Source organism: Carassius gibelio, chromosome A17 (genome assembly GCF_023724105.1).
Source record: "Carassius gibelio isolate Cgi1373 ecotype wild population from Czech Republic chromosome A17, carGib1.2-hapl.c, whole genome shotgun sequence".
Taxonomy (NCBI): Eukaryota; Metazoa; Chordata; class Actinopteri; order Cypriniformes; family Cyprinidae; genus Carassius; species Carassius gibelio.
This window is the reverse complement of record NC_068387.1, coordinates 25117639-25144379: the sequence shown is the minus strand read 5'-3', so window position 1 is coordinate 25144379 and position 26741 is coordinate 25117639. Positions and strand designations below refer to the sequence as shown.

Genomic DNA, 26741 nt, shown 5'->3' with positions numbered 1-26741 from the left:
AGGATGGAGGAAGTTTCTAGACTGTAACGTGCCGTCCTTAAACAAAGTCACGCAGTCTGAGCACCTCACCTGGATCTGACATCACACCACTGAGAGAAAACATCCTCGAGTCCTGGAAACTACTACAGAACTAAAAATAATACACCTTTACAGATGACCAGACCATTGACTCAAGTCTTATGCCTCAGAAGACTTCAAACTTTAAATAATAGCACTTAATAAATGAATAAATGTGTAATTATTAAAATATAAAATAAAATAATTATTTTATAATTAAAAACATTAAAATAACCAAAGTCTTATTCTTCAAAATACTTTAAAAAAAACAATAAGTACACATTTAATAAACCGTTAATAAATAATCGAATAATCAATTGAATATAACAACACATATTAATATACAGTACAATTAAAAATGTAATGATAATAAGACTAATAATATCATTATTACATAATAAAAAATATATAAACTATAACAATAATAATATATTATTGTTGCATTACTGTATTAAGAATTTTCCACATTATAAAAAGACTAATTAATTCAGTATTTGTGTAATTCAAAATATAATTTCACGGGTTTTTGGAATTAATAAGAACTGTTTTTATAATAGTATAATGATTATTATTAAACCATTTACAGTCAACGTGTAAATGAATTACTTCAATTTATTTAAATAATACATTCTTTTTGCAATATAGAAATGAGAATTTGAGAAAATGTGGTAATAAAGGATTATTTTGTTAATGCTAAATATAATTATTTGTTTTTTTTAATAAAATTATAATAATAAACTGATTAAAATTCATCTAAACAACATATTGTTCTCCTATTACAGTAATTAGAATTTGGTGGGAAATTTGTCACATTGTAAAAAAAATCTTAATGGTCTGAAAAACAGGCCTAATTTTGTTTATTTCTCATTTTTTTATTTTTCTACCAAGCGAAACAAGTGACCTAGACATATACTGAGACTCACTCATAAGAAATCAGTATGAATTCATCTAGATGTTGACTAAAAACCAATAAAAGCCCTGACAGTTTGAGCAGGACCTGTGCTGTGATTTTCATCAGTGACTTCAGCACTGGGTGGCTTTCGTGTGAGATCACAGCACCAGGAAAGCATCTAAATATTGTGGGTCACTTTAAAGACACAAAATGAGAAAAAAAAGCCAGTGTTTAACTACACTATAAACTGGAAAATCTGAATATTTCCTCTATATCTACTTTCGGCCTTAGAAACCTTTTAGTCCTTCTCCGGACCGTTCCTTAACACTTTATCCAGGATTTTTCCACTTTGAGCTGTATTTAGAGCATGCGTGTGTGTGTGTGTGTGTGTGTGTGTGTGTGTGTGTGTGTGTGTGTGTGTAGTTTTCCAGGCTCAGAGGCGTTTATAGTGACAGGGTGGGGTTGAGCTGGACCTGGGCTATTTTCAGACAGCGGGGAGACGGAGAAACAGACGTGAAGTTTGATACGAGGGACACACATTAGTGAATATTCTGAGCTCTGTACAGTGTACAGCGATGAGAAAGTCCAGATTATAAAACACATGCCAAATCTGTCCGAAAAAATAAAGGGTTACACTTTAAAATCAACAGGAAGACAAAATCAACGATGCTGATCTTACTGTAAACGATCCATCAGTGCACGTTATTCTATTTTTCAATTCTATTGGATTATAATGTAGTCTTGCCCTTCTTTTTTCCATAATGAACATTCAAAAAACCATCAAATTAAAATATGTATTTACTCAAAACATGCAAAGTCATTTCGGATATGCAAGCACATATGTGCAACAGGATATGATGTCATGTTTTTGTTTAAATAAACATCAAATACCTAAAATATGACAGAAAATATCAACGCACTATACTGAACTATCATGTAACAGTCCAAGGCCCATTCTATTAGTATCAGTGACATTAAAGGTACAGGACCTGCCACTAGAGGGCGCACTAAAAAAACAATAACAATCGTTTGGTTTGATGACGCTAAGAAGGAGCGTGAAATGATGGGATTTGTTGTCTTCTACCCAACCGCTGACGGCCATCAAATCAGATGGAAATATAAATCATGGATTTAACGCGAGTTCAACGATTTGCGCGAGTAGATTACATACAAAGTCAATGCAAAGACACGATCAGACTATGGATCAGACGCGTCCTAGCGCGGGTCTAGAGACGCGATCCCCCGTATTTGGCGTGTATGCCCCATAATACTAATCTTGTTGATCGTTATAATAGCATATGTTTTCTGTAAAGATACGAATCAAAACAACTCACCTGTCAAGTAAAACACAAGCGAGATTAGCATCTCTTTCTTGTGGAAGTTTGTCACGAAGCTACTTCCGCAGTTGTCCACGACACTGTTGTAATGTAGTTTCTATGTCAGTAAAGGCGGTAATAAAGGGTAACTAATGTCATTAGATTCATATTAGAGCTGCAACTCACGATTATTTTTTCTGTCGACTAATCTAACGATTATTTTTCCGATTAGTCGACTAATCTAACGATTATTTTTATTTCAATAAATAATTAATCTAATGTTCTTTTTTTAATTAGCTAATGAATCCTTTGGATAACTTTACAAAAAAATATATAAGTACAACTTCTAATATAATATTTCAACCTTTATTCATTTTTAACCAATGTGGTTGAAGTTTTTACAGTATAAAATAAATAAGAGGCAAAGAAAATTATTTTACTATGGTAAATTTGAGCTTATGATAGCGTTTATAATTAAACCAGAGTAGCCATAAATTTACAGTTGTCTGAGACGTCATGAAATGTTTTTTAGCATCACAAACCATAAAATGTAGTCAGGGTTCTGCTATGGTTTAGTATGGTTTCCAGAGATCTGGAGCTGATTCGGGGTAGCTCGGTGGTTTGTGACTGTTGTCTCGCGGCGCGCAGTCTTTTAAGGGGCCGTTCACAAATCACGTCTTTTGCGCGCTCAAGTTCGTTTTCCGTTATTTTCAGAATGCCGCAAGCGCAAGAATATCAGATGTGAACCAGGAAGTTGGTCACCAGATCACACGGTAACCAGTTAAACCGTAACACCGGAGAGCGCCAAGATGTTTTCCTCTGAGGTGCTTGCGCATCGCAGTTGTGCTGCCGTGGTACACCATATCGGTTTTGCAAAGGGAACAAAGGGCCATTTTATTCGGCCTCTGTTTAAAGTATTCCCATACTTTTGATAACAGTGGTCTCGGTTTTTGTGATAGAATGCAACTTTCTCCATTCCCAGTATGCCATAACGCGAGATGTAAACAAACAGTGTGACGCGTTTCACGCACGTCAACGTATTTTTTTAGTTGACGTAATCGATGACGTCGACACGTCGTTGCAGCACTAATTCATATCCATGCTACATACTCTGATACAGTAGGTGGCGGTATGCACCTGATTGCCATGATTGCAATCTGCCCTAAAACTAAGAAGAAGAAGAACTAACATCAATGACAGGCGACTGCACTGCCCCGTGTCACTGTTTAGTGGTAATTTTAACATGATTTACAAGTAGTTGAAAACATTAGAGATATTGTCAGTAATCAGCTGGACAAAATATGTAACACTAGTCTAGTGGTTTTTGGATATTTTACTGCAAATATCTTACAAATTGTACCTTTCAGAGAAAGACTAAAGAGAAAGACTAAATGTCTACTGTATGCATATGCTTAGATCTGCATTCATGAATGAAGCACAAAGTCTAGTGTGACCAATAGAGGTGAACTTTCCTGTCTTGTCTTAAGTGAACATGAAACCTCGCTGACTGTTTTTTATAAGCACGCACACGCACACACACACACACTAATGCACACACACTCTGTGCTCTGTTTCCACTCGTCAAACGACACAAAAGCTCTGAATGTGTGTTTAAAAATCTGTAAAGTTACTGGCAGACACTGTCTGGTAAAATAAACAGTTGTGGCAGCTCCAGCCGTAAGTGAAAGCTCAGTTTGTTATTTTGTTCAATGCATTGGCAAGCGTTATCGAGACCTTCAACACTTATTACCCACCGCTTATTTGACTTCGTCCAACCAAACACAGCCATTTCACGTACGATTGAGGAGCACGTTTATGAAATATTCACAGTGGACATGTTTCAACACAGGTCAAACAGACAAGAATAGGAATAATTCTGTTTCTCAGACGCTAATTTGGATTATTTATGAGCTATCAAACAATCTGAAGAACAGAGAAAACAATACACAAGGGGTCAAAAGTTCATTAAGATGTTTCAAATGTTTTTGAATGAAGACTCTTCTGTTCACCAAAGCTGTATTTATTTATGAGACTGCTTTCTATTTTAATGTAAAGCTATATTTTCAACTGTTTTCAGCACTTCTTATCTATAATTAATTATGGAATCAAATGACCTATTACTACTATTATTTAGTATAAAAAAAAAAAACTTATTTCCGCTCTAATCAGGAATCAGTCGCCACCAATTAATTAGTTTTACTTTATATTACAATATATTCATACAGAAAACAGTTATTTAAAATTGTAATAATATTTCCCAATTTGTATTTTTGATCAAACAAATATAGCCTTTGTGAGCAGAAGAGTTTTTAAAAACGTAAAAAATCTTAAATATTTATTATTTCAAAATAGATATTTTGTTAGAAAAACAGAAATTATAATAATAATAGCATGACCTTTTTTTCTAAGCACATATATGACAGCATCACAAAGTTTGATCACAGAAATGAATCTGAAAAAAAAAACACTGGATATTGATATAATTTAGTATATTTTATATTGTTTGATTCAATTCTGCAAACTCAGTTTAATTCAGTGATTCATCATGCTCTAGAAAATACTTTGCTAGAGATCAAAACAGCACAAAAGGCACAATCTGTGACTCCTGCATTGAGGACTGAGCGAACAAGAACACAGATCATTCATTCTAATTAACCCAAGGCCAAAGGAAACTGGCAGGACACTTTCATTCGAGGTAAAAGTTGCTGAAAAGCACCTGGGTCTGAGTGCAGGACAACATGTGAACCCCGCTGCCCCCGGCCCAAAACCCCGGAGACTTCCCAAATCACAAACACATGCCACCCGCAAATCACAGCTTCTGCTGCCAGCGCCTAATGAAGAGAAGTGAGTGATTATTGATGTGCAGCGCTCCCCTCGCTCCTCATCACATCCAAACCTCACAGTCTGTGGAGAGATAAAGGAGCAGCAGTCGGAGCAGCTGAAACTGAGAGACTCGGTTACTATAGAGAGATGCTCAGTGTAAAGGGTTAATTTCTGAAGAACTAAAAACTATTAACTAAATTAATTAATTTAAAACAATGAATGAATGAATAATTGAATAAAAACCATTAAAAATGAATAAATAAATGAATTAATGAATTAAAATAAAACAATGTATAAAAATACATGAATAAAAAGAAACATTTATAAATAAATGAATAAATATACTGAGAAATGTATGAATTTTTTAATGAACAAACAAACTGATAAACAAATATTAAATGAATAAAGAAAATGAAGGAAAAAAAAAATTAAATGAACAAAAAGAAAAAATAAGTGAATAAATTAAGAATTTGTAAAAATGTATGAATGAACAGATACAGAAAGAAAGAAAGAAAGAAAGAAAGAAAGAAAGAAAGAAAGAAAGAAAAAGAACGAAAGAAAGAACGAACGAAAGAAAAATAAATAAATTTATTCTAAAATGAATAAAGGAAAAAAATATTCATTAATTCATTAAATAAAAACTGAATATATTAATACATTAAAAATGAATAAATACATGTATAAAAATAAAAATACGCAAATAAATGAATAAATATACTACAAAATAATTGAATGAATGAATGATAAATAACTAATAAATAAATGAATAAAAAAGATTAATGAATAAATGAATGAACTAACAATGAATGGCTGAATAAAAAGAAAAGAAAATTGATGAAATAAACGCAAGAATGAATGAATCAAACATTGAATTGAATCAAAAATATTCAAAGTGAGAGTGATCAGGGTGTCAACCTTTTTTTTTTTTACATTTGATTTCATTCCTGTATAAGAACCACAGTATGTTACAGCAACGCCAAGGTCATGGGTTCAGTTTCAGTGAATGCATAAACTGATGAAATGTATACAAAACATATAAATGTAAGCTTGATTTGATTACATCATTTGCAGTGCATCATGGGATGAGTAGTTCATTCCCTTTTAAAACACTTTCAGTCCCCCCCACCCTTATTTTTCAAGTTTAACACATTTATTTTACAGATATGATCAAGAGTTTTCATTGGCTGGAAGTATTTTTGGCTCCTAAAATGTGATGTGTTTGTTTTCCGACATGTCCAACAGCTAACCTTCATTGTGTGCAATGCCAATTAAACAAACAGGATCATATCTAGCATGGGAGCATGTCAGAGAGTTGGATCTGATGTGTTTGCTTACATTCTGGTGCAGTGATGTAAACACGGCACTGTAAACCAACATTTACTATGTATTTCAGATGCACTGCTGACTGAACTATTGTAAATAGCGAGCAGAGACACTGACACATCACTCACATTGACTCAATGACAGGAGTGTAATGACCTTTTTAAACTGGTTTCCGGAAACACCGCCATTGGCCAGCCAATCAGAAAGTCCCAAAACTCACGCCATTAAAAGACATTAAAAAAAACAATTAAAAAAAAAAAAAACTTTTGGAGTAAGATATATACCGTGAAAGTGTTTACTTTTATTTGTGCACACTCACAACGAAAACAGAAAATGTGTGCTTTTGTAAAATAAAGCAAATAAACAGAATGCGCGCTGTCATACTTATCCTTCTGTTAACTTGTTTATGGAGCATCGCAACACTTCTGTTTTAAATCTTTTAACTTAATTGAGTCAGATATATTTAGCTTATTTATTTATTTATTTATTTATTCACAGAAATTGGCACTTTTATTTTAGCCCTATTACATATGCATTTTTTTTTAAAGCATCCCATTTTTTCATTAAGAATTCGTTAGATTTAATAATATATATATAATATAATATAATATATTATATATATATAATAAATAGTGTCTCAAATAAAAAAATAAAAAAAATTTAATAAACTGTTGTTTTTTGGCCATATAGTGGAAATGTCCAAAGTGAGCAGAGCTGAAATCTAGAGAGTCAATCAATCTGTGAATCAAACAACCCTGGACAGAGTCAACATGCCAGTCTTCAGCTGCGATCTATTTTGCTCTTGGCACGCACAACGTCTTGGCTCTTTCCGGATGGTCAGACCGCTGGTTGTGAATCAACATTTACATTAGAGCATCTGGGCATAGCTGTCTCAGATGTGATGTGCATTTTGTGAGTGGAAAACGGCCAAGAACTGCAAGACGGGCCTGCAGGGTGCTGCGCCATTAAAAAAAGAAAAAACACATTGAATCCAAACCATTATTTAAGCAAAATTAGACCAACAAAAGACCGCAGCAAATGGTAAAATTAGGGTTCGGGCCACACCCACTCAACCACAATGTCAAAAATACAATCCCACTAATAGAGTGACACAGTTTAGTGTTGTGTTCGAACGCGTCCAGTCATGCTTTGAGAACGACCAGAGGAAATCTGTGTGTTACTCATATCAGTCACAATGTAATAAACATATCAGTGCTTCAACAACAGGATATGGTTAGTATTGGTAATTTAGAAATACAGAAAAACAACTTAAAAATCCACCACAGCTTCTGTTTTCGAGGCTCGTTTCAAACCGCCCACATCATGGGGAATTGGCTGCTTGTTTAACTATATTTTCCTGTTATGAAGCATGGGTTGCTTAAAATTTAACTTGTAAATCTCAAGAATGTGCTTAGGTAAATGAATGGATCTTGTAAATGCGCAAAATGGCCATATAAAACAATTTCACACGAAAATGTCCCCAGCTACAGCGACACAGAAAGCGCGTCTGTGTTCACCACGGTCATTAGAGCTTTAACAAGTGAATTAAAAACACGGTAACACAACCACACCCTGGCAAAACCAAACATACTGCAAACATCTGTTTGACACAGCAATCCGTGTGAAATCTAGGAGAAAACTATCAGTTCTGAAAAGAACAAATCATTTGGTGAGAGAATTGGTAAGTGAATACCAATGCAAATTCATTTCCAGCCCTAAAAAAACTGACATACAACATCGGTTTACTCATTTAAACACACATCAGTTGAATTTGATAAGAAACTGAGCAGCTTATACACTGAAACTGAAAATTTGTGTAGGATTTATTCAGCAATTTTCACACAGATCGCGTATTTTAATCAAAAACCGGCCGGTTCCGATTTATGGCCGGTCAACCGGTGCATCCCTAGTAAAAATTTCCGTTTTAATATATTTACTGTAGGAAATGTAGGAAATACCTTCATGGAACATGATATTTACTTAAAATCCTAATTATTTTGGCATAAAATAAGTCAATAATTCTGACCCATACAATGTATTTTTGGCTATTGCTACAAATATACCCCAGAGACTTCAGACTGGTTTTGTGATGCAGGATCACATATTTATTAAGCTAGTAGTTTTTGTAAAATAAATTTTTTTTAAATGGTATCTAAAATGTTGGCATCATATAAGCTTATTTATTAGAATAAAATGTAGCATGGGTTAAAAACAATGATAACAACTATTTTCTTTTTTTGTGACCGGGTCAGTAGAAAAAAATCCTTAGCGTTGAGCCCTCTATTAGTAATGAAAAAGAAAACCTCACTGTTAATGTATAAAATAAATTCTGCTTAAATTGAATTTTCTAAATTTGATGCATTATTAATCCAGTAATGAGAAAGAGCTTCTTTCTAAATGCTAAAGACAAAGTGGTTTAAAATACTTAAATGTAATGAAAATAAATGGTCACAAACCAAAATTTTTTTTAATGCTGGCTAGAATCAGGGTTATTTTTTCCAAAGTATTTTTTTATTCAGTTAATATTAAGGAGCACTGTGCTGCACGGTGAGTCTAACAAAGCCCCTTAATTATAGAAAAAAAACACTATAACGTATGACCCGACAAGGAGCTTGTCAATTTATTGTCCATTAATTGGAAACAAAGGTTTATGATGAATGTGAATCACTGTGACAATGGCATGGGAAAAAACTTACAACAATGTACATGAGACAAAGTGACTCACAGGGTTATTGATGAGAGGAACTGTCCAAAGTCAAACAGCAACAACAATACGAGCTTCCTGTGCCAAAGGCCACCTGTCTCTCTTGTTTCGAAACAATCGCTCTGGCAAAAGCCACATCCTAAGCCACAGATACCCAAAGCACCTGCTGCTGTGTCCGCTCACAGACCATTAGGTCACAAGCCATTTCATTTGATTACTGGATTTTCACTAACAAACAAATGGGGTCAGATAGGAAAACAAACAGCACGCGATAGTCCCAACAACAACCAGAGCTTGCGCTTTCAAAACACAGGACTCCATCTCAGTAAGCATCAACTCACAAAGTTTCATTCATTGATTCAGCTCACTGATTCAGTCATCTGGTATGGTTAAATGACCAGCAGATCAACAATGATAATGAGTACAATTTCAATCTGTTCCTCACTTAAAGCTATTATATGACATGGATATAGAACAATAGTTCTATAGGCAATTTTTCTGATTTTATGGTGCTTTTGTCTGTTTTTTTTTTTTTTTTTGAGGCATTAAAAACAGCAATCATGCCATTTTTTGCTTCTTGTAAGGAAGTCATATGGGTTTATAAAGACATGAGGTCCACTAAATGATGACGATATGTTCATTTCCAGGCCAACTTTCACAAAATAAGTTACAAATTTTTTTTTATAATTTATTTAAAATAAAAAAAAATTATAATTATGATAATGATAATGATTATATATATATATATACATACATATATATATATATATTTTTTTTAAGAAACATAAAAATTACAGTCGATAGGGTCTATTTTTACTTATTTTTATCTTTAAAACAACAGAAACAAGCACAGAAATAATGAGACTGGTGGCAAAAAAAACAATAAAATAATAAGCTTAAGTTTTTAAGTTTTCAATTTGGAAACAAGCTTCTAAAATGAAAAAAAAAAATGCATGTTTATTCCTTTAGCTGACACAAATGAGTCAATTGTTGGTACAGTAAGAGCTATCAAATCTGAATAGCAGCTCAGATCACCATGTTTTTCTTCTGAAAGTCACTTTTAGCCTTTGTCTCTCAGTATTTAATCCTTACGGTTTCTATGAGAAATTCCAAGTAGAAGCGATCTTATTCTGGTAAATCTAGGAGAATTACTTTTAAGTAATACCAATTTTATATACATATTGAATTAATGACAACATAGTCAACAATAATTAGCAGTCTTTTGTTAATTAGCTTCAACAGAAAACTTCCGCTTAAAGGAATAGTACACCCAAAAAAGAACATTTGCTGGAAATATACTCTCCCTTAGCCCATATAGACATCACCTGCTCACCAATTGATCCTCTGCAGTTAATGGGTGCCGTCAGAATGAGAGTGATAAAAACAACAATAATCCACACATTATTGTGGTGTTTTTATTAGCCATTTGGACTCTTATTCTGATGGCACCCATTCACTGCAGAGGATCCACTGGTGAGATGTAAGTGATGTATATCAGATTTCTTCAAATGTGATGAAGAAAAACTCATCTATATGGCCTGAAGGAGAGTATATTTCCAGCAAATGTTCTTTTTTTGGGTGTACTGTTCCTTTAAGGGTAAGTTTTCTGTTGAGCTGAGTGTGTCACTCATGCTCTGTTTGATAATTTAATTATTTAGCATGATGCATCTGCTATATATTTTCATTATTTGCCCATATAACGTCCTTCAGATTAGCTCCAAATAGAAAGCTGTAATTATGCCGAACAGGAACTTCAGGGTACTGTGTGAAAATGCAGAGCCCGACATCTTCACAAAACCTCCAAAAAAAGTCCCTCAGTGCCTAAAAGCATATCTAAAAATACTAGGGCACAGCTGGTTGAAATTTATTTTCTAGGCCATAGCAACAATGTTTGGTTGTTTCCAATTTCTAAAAACCGCAGATAGTAAAACGCACGGAGAATAAGGCCGATGTAAATAGCACATGCATGCTTCAGCACTTTTAAGGGCCGTGTGGGGGCAGAAAGCGAAATGTTTGTCAAAGGTAAATTCACGAGCCGTCTCATAATCATAATACAGTAAAACAGCCAGGGAAGCTTCCAATGATGAGGGATGGAGAACCCTAGGAAGTGCAAGGGGAATCAATCTGATGAGTCAAAGACCAGCTACTGATATCCTGCACTTCTGTTGGTCATGAAATGTGAACTGCTGTTATAATGAAAGAAATCTGGACTAATTTGAGGGAGTGAAAGTTTAATACTTTGGGTTATGGCTTTGTTTAAATCACTAACTCTATGAGCAATAGTAATAGTAACGCTTGACTTGGCAAACACCAATAAAACATGTCTGTCTCAGGTGACTGTTTTATACCAGCATTCATTTCTCCAATACATCATAGTTAATCTCAATGACAGTATGTTTGGAGACAGAAGCTGACATTAGTGACTACTAGTTACGATTTGGAAGCAGCTTTACCATACAGTTGAATCAAAATGAATTTAATCTGCTAATTTTTAAACAAAGGATAAGGCCAGAAAGAGCTTAATTAAAGGCTTAATCAGTGTAAAAGAATTTGGTTGCACAAAACAAATATGAGAAATATTATTTTACTAGATTTTACATCACATTCAAATAAAGCAGGAACATGGTTTAATTTAAGATTTTGGGGGTTGATAAGGTTTTTTAATGTTTCTAAAAGTCTCTTTTGCTCACCAAGGGTGCATTGATTTAATAAAAAAAAGCGTAGGAAAAAAAAAAACCTAAAAATATTTAAATACATTTCCTTCAGTGTCACATGATCTTCAGAAATCATTCTAATATGCTGATTTATTGTAAGAATAATTTCTGATTTTACAGTTCAATGCTGAAAACAGTTGTGCCGCTTTTATTATTTGTTTTATAAAATTCATTTAATGGACTGTTGGCATGTCTTTATTCACAAACCGAACACACAACCCAAATTCAGCAACTAAACGTTGATTAAATCTTAGGTTGTTGGATATTAACAAGGTTTCAATTCTTTTGGATCTTACCCATAAATCCAGGAGCTTAACTTAATTATTTGGTAAATCCAGTTCATTGAACTTTATCTGGCATAAATACACCATGGATTCATAAGAATTATCATAAGTAATGATTCCTGGAGAGCCATGCTTCTGTTACGGTCAACACACACGTGTTTCAGCACACATGACGACAGACCGGTCTGCGGAGAAGCGCAGCTCAAGTCCACCGCTGATGAAAAGAACCAATCGCGTCCTCGTGCCCCTAAAGACATGGGCTAATTGCAGTAATAAGGCAGAAGCAGAGCCGTCCTGCTGCTGAAAGCCGGCGCGCTCCTCTGGCCTGTTCTGTGGGCTTGTGGTTTTCTCTGATCTTCCTGAGTAAATCTCCCCGTTACCCCCTCAACGGTCACAGAACTGTCTGACTATCTGCTGAAGCACGCTTCTGCCATCAGGGTCTGTGGTTTTTGCCTCTCTGGAGCTGCAATTGATTATAAAGGTTGATATTACATTAAATTAATCTCTCTGATGTCCATTTTTTTTTTTCAGAAGCATGTTTCCTGGTTGAAAACACTTAAACGACAGCACGATTTCTAATTTACAACACAACCAACTGTTTATTAGCTACTTACCTGCAGCCTGCATGTTGCTCTTTTTACAGACAACATCAAATTAAAAATGACATTATTTAATGTTTTTTTTTTTTGGTGTAATCTTTGGGTAGACAGCAAACTGATTTGATTAACAGGTCACAGATCACAGGTTTTCAATTTGATTCAGTAATGATTTAGCAAATTCTGAACATTTGGATGTTAAATGTTTAAAGATTAAGCATGACATTTTAAGTATTTGACACACACACATATTATATATATATATATATATATATATATATATATATATATATATATATATATATATATATATATATATATATATATAGAGAGAGAGAGAGAGAGAGAGAGAGAGAGAGAGAGAGAGAAAGGTTATTTAAATTTTATTGAAATATACAATTATATAAAACATTTTTTTTTTACTGAAAACATCAAATAATATTAAATAAGCTTGAATATTTAATATTATATTTGATAAAATATTAATATAATAATCTATTATTAAATGTTCCTTCCGTATTGTACATGATTAAGTTAAATTATTAAATTATTAAATTTTAACTCATCAAATTCACAGACACACACAAATAAAAATACAAAAATTATCATTTATATAATTTACAAAAAAAAAATTAAAGTAATAATAATAATTACAATAAAAATAAAACATTAAAATCCATTTATGCATTTTGTACAATAAAAAAAACTTTATAACTGAGTGCGGTTCCAGCTTTTTTAATCTGAAATACAAACAACACAGAAATAATCACAGGTAGCTTTTGCACGGTCAAACACCAGCCACGCTTTCCTCAAAAACGAAAAAAATCTAGGTCATATTGACAGTTCATCAGAATGATGTGCACACGTCTTCATCAACACAACCTGCTTGAATATGAGATATTGCTGCTCACACTCCACTGAGACACGGATAACAACTCCATCGCTCACACACCCAAAGATCCCCAAGTGCACGACTGGTTAATCTGATAAAACTGGATATTACTGGACACAAACTGTCTTTCAGAGTAGGCAAAAGCTCTGTGTTCTTGTACAGCAGCCAGACAGGACTCGATATACTCATAAAAACAGAGATTAGAGATCTGACGCTCAGGAAAACATGAACACCTCGCTGGACACACAGAGGTGATTTCAAAACTAAAGAGCAAATGTTTCCATAAAACATCAGAGAGCATGTTAAGACACTGAACTCAAACAAGAGATCATTCCGGACATAACACTAATGTAAAAAACACCGAGCCATCAGATACGCAGCAGGAAGAGTCAAAATTATCAGCCAAATTATCTCTCTTCAATCAGACACATTCTCCAACGCCCGTCCTTTCCGGAACATGAGTGATCCTGGAAAACATATGCATGATGGCGAGGGCTTTCATCTGACTTATTTTACACGGCTGGAAATCAGCAAAGAGACGAAAATCCATTAGCGTCTGCCAGCAGCTCCCAAACATTCAGCACTGGCCGTCTCTCATTATTCCAAATCAGATACAGTCCTCGTTTTGTCTTTTGACATTTAAAACATGTTTAAGTAACTGTACAGTCATATTTATTATGGTTACTGAAAGCTTTAATCGGAACATCGATGTTTGGAAACATCAAAGACCATCACCATCATTGTGCATTTAGTTAAAACCCAATCAATTCGGTTGTGGAGATCATTTATCTTGTCTCGGTTCAGTCTTAACAGCAGCGTTGTGTTTCAGCTCATTTGAATGTTGGTTTGAATACAATTCATATTGAATTCTGGCCCGAGCGATGACCAGTTGCACCACTGATTTGAATTCTGTTAACCACTCACAATATACAAATATGACCAGCGAGGAAACTCATGAATTTACACACCCTGCCTGCCCAGATTTTGACCAAAGTCACACCGGGCAGTTTGACCTTTGCATCTGCAAATACAGAAGTTTTGTCTGATACAATATGGCCAATAAACGATATTATGGCAGATTGTGTAAATCTATATTGCTTGTTTCTTGTTCTTGATTTGAATTTGTATTCAACGTTTGGAGCAGAAACCTTTTCTATTAAAAGGAAAAGGTGTAGGCTATTATTACTTGCAAAAGCTGGCATAAAAAACACTTTAAATCAGAAAAAATAAGATGACAATATTTATTTTTAAATTAAAATTACATTTAATTCAAATGTTATAAATAATTTGTTTTTGTTTTTGAAAAACACAAAACTTGATATTATCTGCTTGCCATCATCGACCAAACCAAAAGATAAGATCCATCCATTTAAAATGGAAATCCTTTGTAACAATATACACTACAGTTCAAAAGTATATATTTTTTTGGAGAGACATTAATACTTTTATCCAGCAAGGACGTGTTAAATTAATAAAAGATTATGGTGAAGACTTTGTAAAAAAAAATTATCAAAGAATCCTGAAAAAAAGTATCACAGGATACAAAAAATATTAAGCAGTGCAACTTTTTCCAATACTGATATTAAATAAAACTGATAATAAATCATATCAGAATGATTTCTGAAAGATCTTATGACACTAAAGATTGGAGTAGTCATGCTGGAAATGCAGCGTTGCATTAAAGAAATACATTTTATTTTAAAGAATATTAAAAAACAAAACATTTATTTTAAATTGTAATAATATTTCACAATATTACTGTTTTTTTTTGTTTTTTTTTTACAAATTAACGCAGCCTTGGTGAGCAGAAGACTCATTTCAAAAACATTAAAGTGTGTGTGTGTGTGTGTGTGTGTGTGTGTGTGTGTGTGTGTGTGTGTGTGAGAGTGTTGTGTGTGTGTGTGTGTGAACGCTCTGATCCATTAACATGGGTTCCGAACAAATTATGCACCACAGATTACTGCACGCGGTAAAAGATGCTAAAGATGTGAACAGAAAAGGTTAGAAATAGAAAGGTGTGAAAATAAATCATATCTAGCACATGAGCACAGAGAGAGGTGTGAGTGCACAGATGACACAGTTTTAAGTGCGAGCGCACTCTCCGGGCGAGAGCAGCTTGTATCTGAGCTCGCGCGTCTGGTTTTGTGACAGAACAAAGGAAATCTGAGTGCGTTATTTTAATGTGCCTTCATGTTACAATAACGCGCTCTCGCTACTGTTTCTGCACTGTATACACATACTGTATACACACTGCAGACAGAGCATGTGTGAACCTGGAGAAACACATCTATTTCAACAGCTGAGGCATCGCTACAATGAGCTCGATCACCAATGCATGGCAAAAAAAGAGAAAGAAAATCCCTGGACACTGGATTTATTTTTTGCCATATGTCTAGACATTTTGTCACACCTTTACTTAGTGATTATTTTGACTTATGTCTGTTCTAGAGACATGTTACAACTTTTTGATAAACCTCTAATTGGTTTTCTTTTGGAAATATGTTTCCAATTCATACTGAATGCATTTATGACTGTAAAGCATTTATGTGTGAGTCAAAATCATGATTAAAATGGAAATCGCAAAATTGATCAAAGAAATTGCGATAGGTTTTTTTCTGTCTATATCGCACAGCCCTAATATTATATATATATATATATATATAAACACACACACACACACACACACACTGTATATAAACACACACGGTAGTTTTATATACACACGGTATATAAAACTATATATAACTATATATAAAAAAAATAAAAATTTTTCATTATTTGCTTAAAAAAAAAGAGAAGAGACGAGACGAGACGAGAAGAGAAGAGAAGAAATACAAAAGTAAACCTAGCCTTAATACAAAACCTCCAAAAAAGCCCAGGGTGACCTCATATGAGTGGCAGTACCTGACAGTCCAGTGTCCAAATGCCACTATCCACTTCTCATTTAGAAATGAATGTTTCTGGCATCACACACATGAGGAAGAGCTGCCAGAAACACGGTCTCTAAAAATGATGAGAGACCAGCCAGAAACCTTGAAGTGCTCCCAGACCCCGCTGCAAGAGGAAGGGAGAGCTGAATTACACTGAAGTGTGGTCCCTCTGAACGCTACCACATGTTAACACAAGCCACACGGAGGATAGAGCAGATCTACTGTACTCCAGAGCACCGCGGCACATGGGCTCGCTGAATAATCATCTTACGGGATTCACCTAAAGCAGTGCCATGAACTCTGGCATGAGTTTCAGACAAAAAAAGAGTTTTATTGCAATGCATTGTAAAGAGGAATGTTTATCTAGGTTTATATACAGTACTGTGTCTACAGTCCTGATAGCAATATCTGTTCAGATACAACATGAAACCAAAATTAACCACATTTACTTCATTAATACACAATTTTGATCTTACTGTGAATGACTCGGTGTATGTTAGTTTAATAAACTGAAAGAAAAATATATATATATTTTTTTTTTACTTTCACAATACACAATCTTACTGCACTGTGTAAAAATTGTTCTGTGAATGATTAATCAGTGTTAATAAAATTTAAATAAAATCCTGACTTTAAAAGAACATTCCAAATAAAAAAGTTTGACCCCTTTTTCCCATCGAATAAACTGTACTTTCTAAAATAAACTAAAATAAAAAAAATAAAAATACATAAAAATATTAGAAAAAAAATAAAATAAAATACAAATAAATTAAATTAAAAATGAAATAAAAATCCTGACTTTAAAAGAACATTCCAAATAATAAAAAAATTTGACCCCTTTTTCCCATTGAATAACCTTTACTTTCTAAAATAAACTTAGAATAAATAAATAAAAATTAAATATTAGAAGTTAATAAAATTAATTTAAATTAAATTAAAAATTAAATAAAATCCTGACTTGAATCCTGAAAAAGTTTGATATTTTGTTCTTATTGAATATCCCATTTCTTTCCCAAGATAAAATAAAAAACAATACAAATTCTGCCTTTAAAACAACTTTTCAAATGATAAAAGTTGGACATTTTTGTTCACTGAATGTCCCGTTTCTTGTGGTAAAATGGGTTAGAAACAGCACTTCGTGTTGACCTCAAACTTCCAGACACTTCCAGAATGAAAGTACAATCTGAACGTCAAACTGAAGAACAGTCTCACTAGAAGATAGAAACAGAATGTCCTGCACTTCAGTCTAATCCAGTGAGCTTCTTTCTGTCAAGTCTGATTCGCAAAAACGCTTGAGATGAAACATTTCTCTCAGAGTAGCAGCTCTTCATCTATGACCGGTCTTTATTTGCAGCTGCGTTTCATGACCTTACAGGAGCGCACGGGGAAAACACTGCAATAATGTCATCACGCTTCACAAAGACACAACACTCCAGCCGGCCACCGCAGTTAAAACAGCTTCAAGATAATGTCAAATAACACTAAACCTAAAAATAAACCAGAATCCCAGACCGATAGTAGACTACACAAACTGCTTCATAAAGAAATCAAAAAAGCAAACCTGAATGACTTTTTCTTTATGTGAGAAAATCAACCATTCGATTCGTTCAACTATTCAGGAAATCTTCTTTGTTTAAATTCATGTAATTAAAATCATTAACAAGATCAGGATATTGCACGACAAAACAAAATCAGCGCTAAAATAGACACATGGCACCAGACAGCAACAGCAAAGCCAGGGATCGAATTCAGATATAAACAGCATGAAGACTAAGGTTTTCTTAAATATTTTTGGAGGCTGATGTGATTGGCACCATTTCTTTACATGCTTTTAAGCTCATTACCACAACTGAGCGCAGGAAACATTAGGAAGCTCATTAGACATCAAAAACACTGTTTTATATGTGTTAAACATGCATTTGTCTCCATGATCATTTCTAAATGTGCAATGAAGGAAAAAGTGGTTTTATACTTAAGAGTGACATTAATGAGAAGTATTTTAAGACTTTCAAAAGGTGCAGAATTAAACTAATGCAAATGTGAGAAATTACGATAAACTGAGCTTGTGACGCTGCAAAAAGCAAACAATAGACAAACAAATAAACAAAAACAATGCATGCTTAAGATCCAAGATGTTGATATATTTATTTTCAAATTTTCTAGAATTTTCTCATCTCTGTATTTTAAAATCCAATTTATCAAAATGCATCTGCAGCTTTTTGAGTATTTTACGGGTTTTCCTGTCTGAAAACAGACAATAGTGGCACAAAAGCATATTAATCAAGAGAACTAGAAGGTTTTTAGGCTGTTTTGTCTCTGAGCCATGCGTGTCTATAGACAGACAGTTTCGTTTATGCTTAGCAAAATCTCAAAACTAAATGTTAAAATAATTTAAACAGTAAAAATAAAGCCCTCATATGCTCCCATCTCAATGTTAAATATTGCATATATTTATATCTAATACATGCATAATATTTTATATTTAAAATATATCAATCTAACGGCAGCAAAAATAAATCAAAATGATTATTTGAGGTGGATTTTGTGTCTAAATTGTGCGAGTTGTCGTCAAATGTGATCTTAAATGACAGTGTGACGTGTTTGTGACGTCATGTGCGACAGTGATGAGTCACGGTTTCTGCAAACATCACTCAGAGCTCAAACTGCCAGTTCACCAGGCAAGCAGACTTGTGATAATTGTCAGAAATAACAGGTTCTTCTCCTTTAATTGCCATTCTCACGATGTGCCCACGCCGCAAGAGAAAGCCACTGGGGTTGGTTGGTCAGACCTGCCAAGCGTGATCTTGTCGTGTCCCAGAGTCCTGCGATGTGATGAATGCGTAAGCAGCAGTTCGGATCACAGATGTGGTTTAACTCACCCTGACCTTTGGTAACATGAATCCACAGCGTTTCACATCACCAGACCAATTCAGCCGTCTACACTCGCAAACACATCCTAGGAACCGTAAATTATGGAAATATATTTTGTGAGAATGTAAAAGACGTCTGTGTACTAAAAAAAACAAACTGCTTGGGTTGCAAAAAAAAAAGATTAGCAAACAAAGACTAAAAGTACAGACATCATGAGCACTATTTAGAATTTGAATGAATAATCTTCATCGAATTCTGCACAAATAATAAAAAAAGAATAAATGAAAGAAATAATTAATAAGTAATTAAATACTATGAAAACATTGCAGTTATTTTCTAGAAAGTTGAAAAATTATAACAGCTTTATAATAAATACATTAAATTAAATAAAATAAAAACAAACAAAAAAATAAAAAATATTTATCTCCCTGAAATGACTTGACCTGAAAAGGGAAAAAAAAAGCAACCTATAATATCATAAAAATTGATTATATCATAACCTCACAATCAAATTGCAATGAATCCAATGAAGTCATTTTTCCATATTTGATTATAAACTGTCAAAAAAATACCATTTGTACTCATAAAATAAATTACTACTATTTAAATGCTTAAATAAAATATATACTTTAATGACAAATAATAATTTGAAATAAAATAGAGCTTCTTAAAGATCCATTTTTTTTTCGGACTTGGAAAAAAAAAATTACAAAAAATAAATAAATAAATAAATATTTCTTATATATATATATATATATATATATATATATATATATATATATATATATATATATATATATATATATATATATATATATATATATATAAAATATTGGATATTGCTCTGTATTCATATGTGATGAGAAAACCTGTAGGACAGTGTCTGATTGAAAATTTCTAACCCAAATGACGCCACCGATTGATTTTAAACTAACAAACGTAACCTCTAACATCCTTTAATTCCATCTATAGAGTGTGGCTTTCAACAGTAAACTCATAACCGCTCTAATTTATGAATGTGTGAAACGGTGCAGGGGTGTAACGTCTCCTGGTTTGCACTTCCTCCGGCAGCCAGGAATAATGTTCAGCATCTAATGCCCTGTTTATGCCTGTGTGGTCCGAACTGAAGCGGGCCAAGCTAAAGCCGGGCCTAAGAAGGGCACACACACACACAAGGACCACAGTGAAGCCATGCTTGCAGAAGACCACCAGCGCTCGGCCGACAAAGAGCAGATATTCGCAGCGACGCTGACGTGTTCAGAGACAGCAGAAACTCAGCGGCATGAATGAAAATACAGTCTGTCTTGTGAGTGGCTATAATTAGCAGAATGTGCACTCAGGAGTTTCTCGTTCGACCTTCCAGCGTGAAAAAAATAACTCAACTAAATTCTGAGGTGGAAAATGAGAAATGGCAATGCATTGATGATTGCATTTACTTGCACATGCTGTCTATATTGTTTCAGCATCTAAATTACATTTAAAAGTGTTCTTTTTAATGTTGAAGAAACACATTCAAAACACTTAATAATACTAATTGTTTAATAATAACACTAACTGTTTAATTCATAATATTGCAAATTAAAATGGTTTGGCATTTTTCACTTCACCGAATACCCTCTGTACTTTCTTAACAAATAAAATAAAATAAAATTACAAAGGTAGAACGTGTTACAGATCATGCACTAATTAATGTGAACAATTCATTGGCGAATGGTACTACTATAAAAAAGTATAAATATAATCAGCTTATAAAACAAAAAATAAATCAATTAAATTAGATTTAATTAATTGAAAAATCATACTTAATGCACAATATTGCTTATACTGCAAAAAGTTTATCCATGTATGGTTTTCATATAAAATAAAATATCAAAATAAAACAAATGTAATTAAATTAATAAATAAAACACAAAATTAAAATAATAAAATAAACATTTTCAAATGATGTTAAGTAAAATTCTTCAGTATCTAATTACAAACTGCCAAAAAAAGAACATTTGCATGAATAAAATGTATTACTATTAAATCAATCATTAAAATCACTAAATTATGCGCTGGAAATACAGAAATCAATTTTCTAAGAATGCACTGTGCTCCTGCTAGCCTTTATTTGCACACGCTGTCTGTGCCGTTTCAGCAACTAAAGGAACTACACAAATCATATAACTGATCACACTTCACGCAAAATATGTCTAAACAACAACCTTTTTAGACCAGGCAGTTCTTCCATGCAAGAGTTAACGTCATTATCATTAAGAAATATACACAAACATTGCATTAAAATAAACCTTTGCTTATCACCAGATTTATGTGTGTGGTAATAGCACAATGTTAATGGTGTTAATGGACTCATAAACGCACAAAAGAATGACAATTAATCAATTAAAATGTTAATTTAAATATGAATGATGCAATGCTATACCAGCACAGGCTCACCCTCATGTAATTCCAAACCCGTACGAGTTGCTTTCTTCTGTTGCTGGTAGCCATTGACTTCTATAGTATTTTTTTCCTTACTATGGAAGTCAATGGCTACCGTCAACTGTTTGGTTACCAACATTCTTTAAAGTATCTCCTTTCATGATTAACATATGAAAAAAGAGGGTTTGAGGGTGAGTAAATGATGACAGAATTTCATCTCTTTAATAATGCTGTACATCTGTTTACATGAAAATTATACGTCTGCATGTTTCTTGGGTTAACTTACTAAATGCAATAAAGCGCTCGTCTGATCAGACGTTCTCAGACGTTTAGGGAAGGAATGGTCTGCGAAACATTTCCTGTCAAGACCACAGCACGTCCTCTGAGCTGAGATTTTTATTATTTTCATAGGCACCACCATCCCATAATACAAGCAGTCAAGGAGAAACATCAGGAGATCTTTACAGACAAGTGCAAACTTCCCACCATGATACTAAGCTTTTATAAATGGATGCTAGGGTATTGTTGGTGGTTGCTAGGCTATTCTGAGCGGTTGCTAGGCTGTTCTGAGCGGTTGGTAGGGTTTTCTAAATGGTTCTTAGGCTGATCTGAATGTTTTCTAGAATGTGGTTCCCAAACCGATGATGGATATGTTGTACTGAGTGGATTCAATAGTGTTGTGAGTGGTCGCTAGGTTGTTCTGAGTCGTTGCTATACTGATTTAAATGGCAGCTAGGTTGTTTTGAGTCACTGTTAGGGTGTAATAAATGGTTGCTAGGCTGTTCTGAGTGGTTGCCAGGGTGTTATAAATGGTTGTTTGGCTTTTTGGAGTGGCTATTATGATGTTCTGAGTGGTTGCTAGGGTGTAATAAGTGGTTGCTATGCTGATCTAAATGGTTGTTAGGCTGTTTTCAGTGGCTGTTAGGTTGTTTTGAGTGGTTGCTAGGTTGTTCTGAGTCGTTGCTAGGGTGTTATAAGTGGTTGCTATGCTGATCTAAATGGTTGCTAGGCTGTTCTGAGTGGCTGTCAGGTTGTTTCGAGTGGTTGCTAGGCTGTTTTGAGTGGTTGCTAGGTTGCTCTGAGAGGTTGCTAGGCTGTTTTAAGTGGTTGCTATGCTGATCTAAATGGTTGCTAGGCTTCTCTGAGTGGCTGTCAGGTTGTTTCGAGTAGTTGCTAGGCTGTTTTGAGTGGTTTCTAGGCTGTTCTGAGAGGTTGCTAGGCTGTTTTAAGTGGTTGCTATGCTGATCTAAATGGTTGCTAGGCTTTTCTGAGTGGCTTCCAGGCTGTTTTGAGTGGTTGCTAGGCTGTTCTGAGTGGTTGCTAGGCTGATCTAAATGGCTGCTAGGTTGTTTTGAGTCACTGTTAGGGTGAAGTAAATGGTTGCTAGGCTGTTCTGAGTGGTTGCTAGAGTGTTATAAATGGTTGTTTGGCTGTTCTGAGTGGTTGCTAGGCTGTTTTAAGTGTTTGTAGTGCTTTATTGAGTGGCTACTATGATGTTCTGAAATGTTCTGAGTAGTTGCTAGGCTGTTCTGATATACAATTCTAAAGTTGCTAGGCAGTTCTAAGCTGTTCTAATGTGCCTACTTACTGGTCCAAATCAAAAGCGATCACCCTAAAGTGATATTCTGGTCTGTGGCGCAAGCCCCTCCTTTAACTTAAGTGTTGGTCTAACTACTAAGAAATGTAATTTAGATTTTAAAGTCACATGAACACACACAAAATTCAGTGTAGCACCTAACATGACATGAGAGAGAGAGAGAGAGAGAGAGAGAAAGCGCTGCAGAAGCACATGTTTTTCTGCGCTTACACAAACACCTTAATTGACCATGAGCCAAAATCCAAACCTGTGAGCCGTGCTAAACAGACGGATGAATCACGGCCGCTAATGCGCTTGTTAACGTGCCGCGGGGCGTCTCCACAGCCAGATGTGATCCAAGAGCCAACAGTGACTGTCATTTCTTAAAGAGCCTATTATGCAACTTACGCTGAGACACACCTGGAGTCTAAACAGCACCCGCGTGGGACGAAACGCACCGCGGAGAGTTAACAAGCACAGGAATGAGACCAGGGATGTGGAGAAGCTGAGAAAGACTGAAAATCCCAGCCCCTTTCTTTCGGACTGACAGGAGCTGAGGTTGCATCCCGCTGGATGTGAGTAGGAAACGCAGGACCACTGACAAGAGGGCTGAACCCTCTCGGCTGCTCTGATGTCACCGAACACATGACCCAGCCTCTCCAGTAACAGCCCATCAGGAGGGGAAAAAAGTGTGTTTTAAAGCTTACACGTTTTTGGATTGCGAGAATGTCTCATTCCCCTCACAAACAACCACAGAACCACAAGTGCGGTGCACGAGATTTCCCCAGGACGACAGGAGGGAGCCACTGGGGCGTAAATGGTTAATCTGAGTGGGTCAACCCCAGTCACAGAGACCCAACAAGTCAGTAAGTACGCTCTAACCACACTCATATATGCCGTTGATATCGGTGCCTGAAAGTTTTTGGGAAACACGCAGCCGTGCACAGGGTGCTTTTGTTTGTTTGCCGTCGCTGCCGCTTGCATTCAGATGCCTTGATATGATTTGTGCTCCCAGTTTAGGACTTCAAGGGTCACCACGACCTCCAGAGGAGGAGAGAGCCGAGGAGATCCACGTGTGGCTATGGCGTCTAACAGTCTTTTCAGCTCGGTGACTCCGTGTCAGCAGAACTTTTTCTGGGGTGAGTGCTGTGAAAAATTATTTTCATTTCACTGCGGTTCAGCGGCGGGTCACACAGAACTCGAGCGTGTTGATAACCAACGGCGCACGCGCACAGGAACGTTAAAAGTCGGCGTGTTTGGGTTCGAGTGCATGTGAGATGCTGACTTGTTTGTGTTAAAAACACATATGTGGGACGAATAGGCAAAGATCCCTTCTGGATGTATAAACATTCACTCTGTTTCAATTCACTGGAACAAGATGTGAAAAACATGCAATAGTGCATGGTTTGCAGTGATTAATTCTTATTGATAAATGGTTAACAAGGGAGCTTATTTATTCTTATGAATGAAACGCACTTTAACAAACATGCAATGCTTTTTATTTGTGTTCAGCTTAGTTTAGTCTTTTTCAAAGATGCAAAAGGAAATAAAATGGGGTCTGACATTGTGCAAATCTGGGAGTGTAAATTGAGTCCAGCATTATACAGCACACAAAAAAAACCACATGTAAAACACAATCTATGCAAAACCTATTTGAATACCTCAGCTATTCAAAATATACTAACATGTAAAAGGCAAACAAATCTTGATCTTATCACACGGCAAGTATGGAAATAAAATACAAAACGCTGTTGACAGAGCGATCAGAGATTGTACTTACAGTATTTTCCTCATCAAGTTTCTCATGTCGACGTAATCGGAGGCCTTTCTAGACAAACATATGGAGGCAGGATATTGAGTCGGGGCCAGACAGCGTGAGCTACATGGTTTTGTCATCACTGTCGATGCACATCAAGGCGTTCGAGGTGGCGTCTCAAAAACACGAGTCTACAGAGGCGCGATATACCACACACACCCCGAAAGCATTAGAATATACCGCTTGATATTATTGCATACTAACTTATTCAGGAAAACACACACAGTGAGCTTACAGTCCTTCATTACAAACCTTTATAATCAGGAAGCATCCATTTATACCCAAATATCTTGCTTTGATTTAAAGCACCAACTGGCACTAGACAGTTGCTGTTCTAGCATCAAAATGGAAAAAACATTTAATTTCTTGATTCCCTAAAAGGCACTTAAACCAATGTGCAAACCCTTTAATTATCCTTGTTATTTGTGTTCAGCTTAGTTTAAGCTTTTTGAAAGATGCAAAAGAAAATAAAATGCAAATCAAACAGATTTTCTTTTTTTTACAAAATGACGTTTTTGACATCCAATGTAAAAAAACATTAAATTTCTTGATTCATAAGTTAAAAAGCAATTTAAAATAGCATGCATAATTAAGACTAAATTTTCCTACTTATTTGTTTTCAGCACAGTCGAGGCTTTTTCAAGCATGCAATAGAGGAAATAAAATCACCAATTCAAAAGAGATTTTTACCTAAATCTTTCCCCCAAACAGGGGTTTATAAAAGTTTTTGAGGTCCCATATACCATAATTTTGTTTTAGTATCAAAATAGAAAAATCACGTTATTAATTCTCTATAAGCTAAAGAGCACGTAAATATGCAAACCTTTTGATGTTCCTCTCTATTTGCATTCATCCTAGTTTAGGCTTTTCCAAACACACAAAAATAAATAAAATGGCAGCTGACTGGAGCTTTTTTTTTTTTCTGCAGAAATTGGTTTCTAAAAGTTTCTGTGTTCCAACATAACCTATTGTTGTTCTAGCTTCAAAATAAAAATAAAATAAAAAATCTTGATATGCTATAAGTTAAAGAAATATCTCTAAATGCCTCTTATTTCTACAGATTTTAAAAGTCATTTACAAAGACGCTGAAAGGGATACATAGCCAGCAATATTCAAATTAAAGACTAGATTTTAATTATATTTTACATTCATAATTGCATATTATATTTGTTTTATGACAGGGTTAGTAGTTAAACAGGGTTAACTGTTTAGAAAGAGAGCAAACCCTTTAAACTTGATGCAGGATACACTAATAATAAACTAATGCTTGCACTAAGTGGTGGTCTATTTCCTAAAATGCTGAAATACGTCCTACGGTTGATATTTCGATTCACATTACAAGTCAAAATTGAACACGGCACCAAACGTGAGCATGAAATAAGAGAGCGTACTGCAGCAGCACAATCATCTTGTTGCATTCCCCCGTTTACACAAACTCAAACATTATTAATTAATTAAGCTCAGACTTCTTCAGGTGACGGACGGCCATCACATGCAACCTTTACAGATGTAAAACAAGCACTTGG

The 26741-nt window shown here is 34.8% G+C and overlaps 2 protein-coding genes across 5 annotated transcripts in view; one reads left to right on the top strand and one right to left on the bottom strand.

Moving 5' to 3' along the window:
* supt3h (SPT3 homolog, SAGA and STAGA complex component) overlaps nt 1–26741 on the bottom strand; it is a 104115-nt gene that overhangs the window by 57056 nt on the left and 20318 nt on the right. The gene's annotated exons all lie outside the window — the stretch shown is intronic.
* Nucleotides 24101–26741, top strand: part of LOC127933302 (runt-related transcription factor 2) — a 57352-nt gene continuing 54711 nt past the window's right edge. For both annotated transcript variants that reach the window (XM_052530185.1, XM_052530184.1), the window contains exons 1-2: nt 24101–24265; nt 24415–24538. In XM_052530185.1, the coding sequence (XP_052386145.1) occupies nt 24481–24538 (58 nt within the window). In that variant the 5' untranslated portion in view covers nt 24101–24265; nt 24415–24480. The remainder of the gene's footprint in view (nt 24266–24414; nt 24539–26741) is intronic.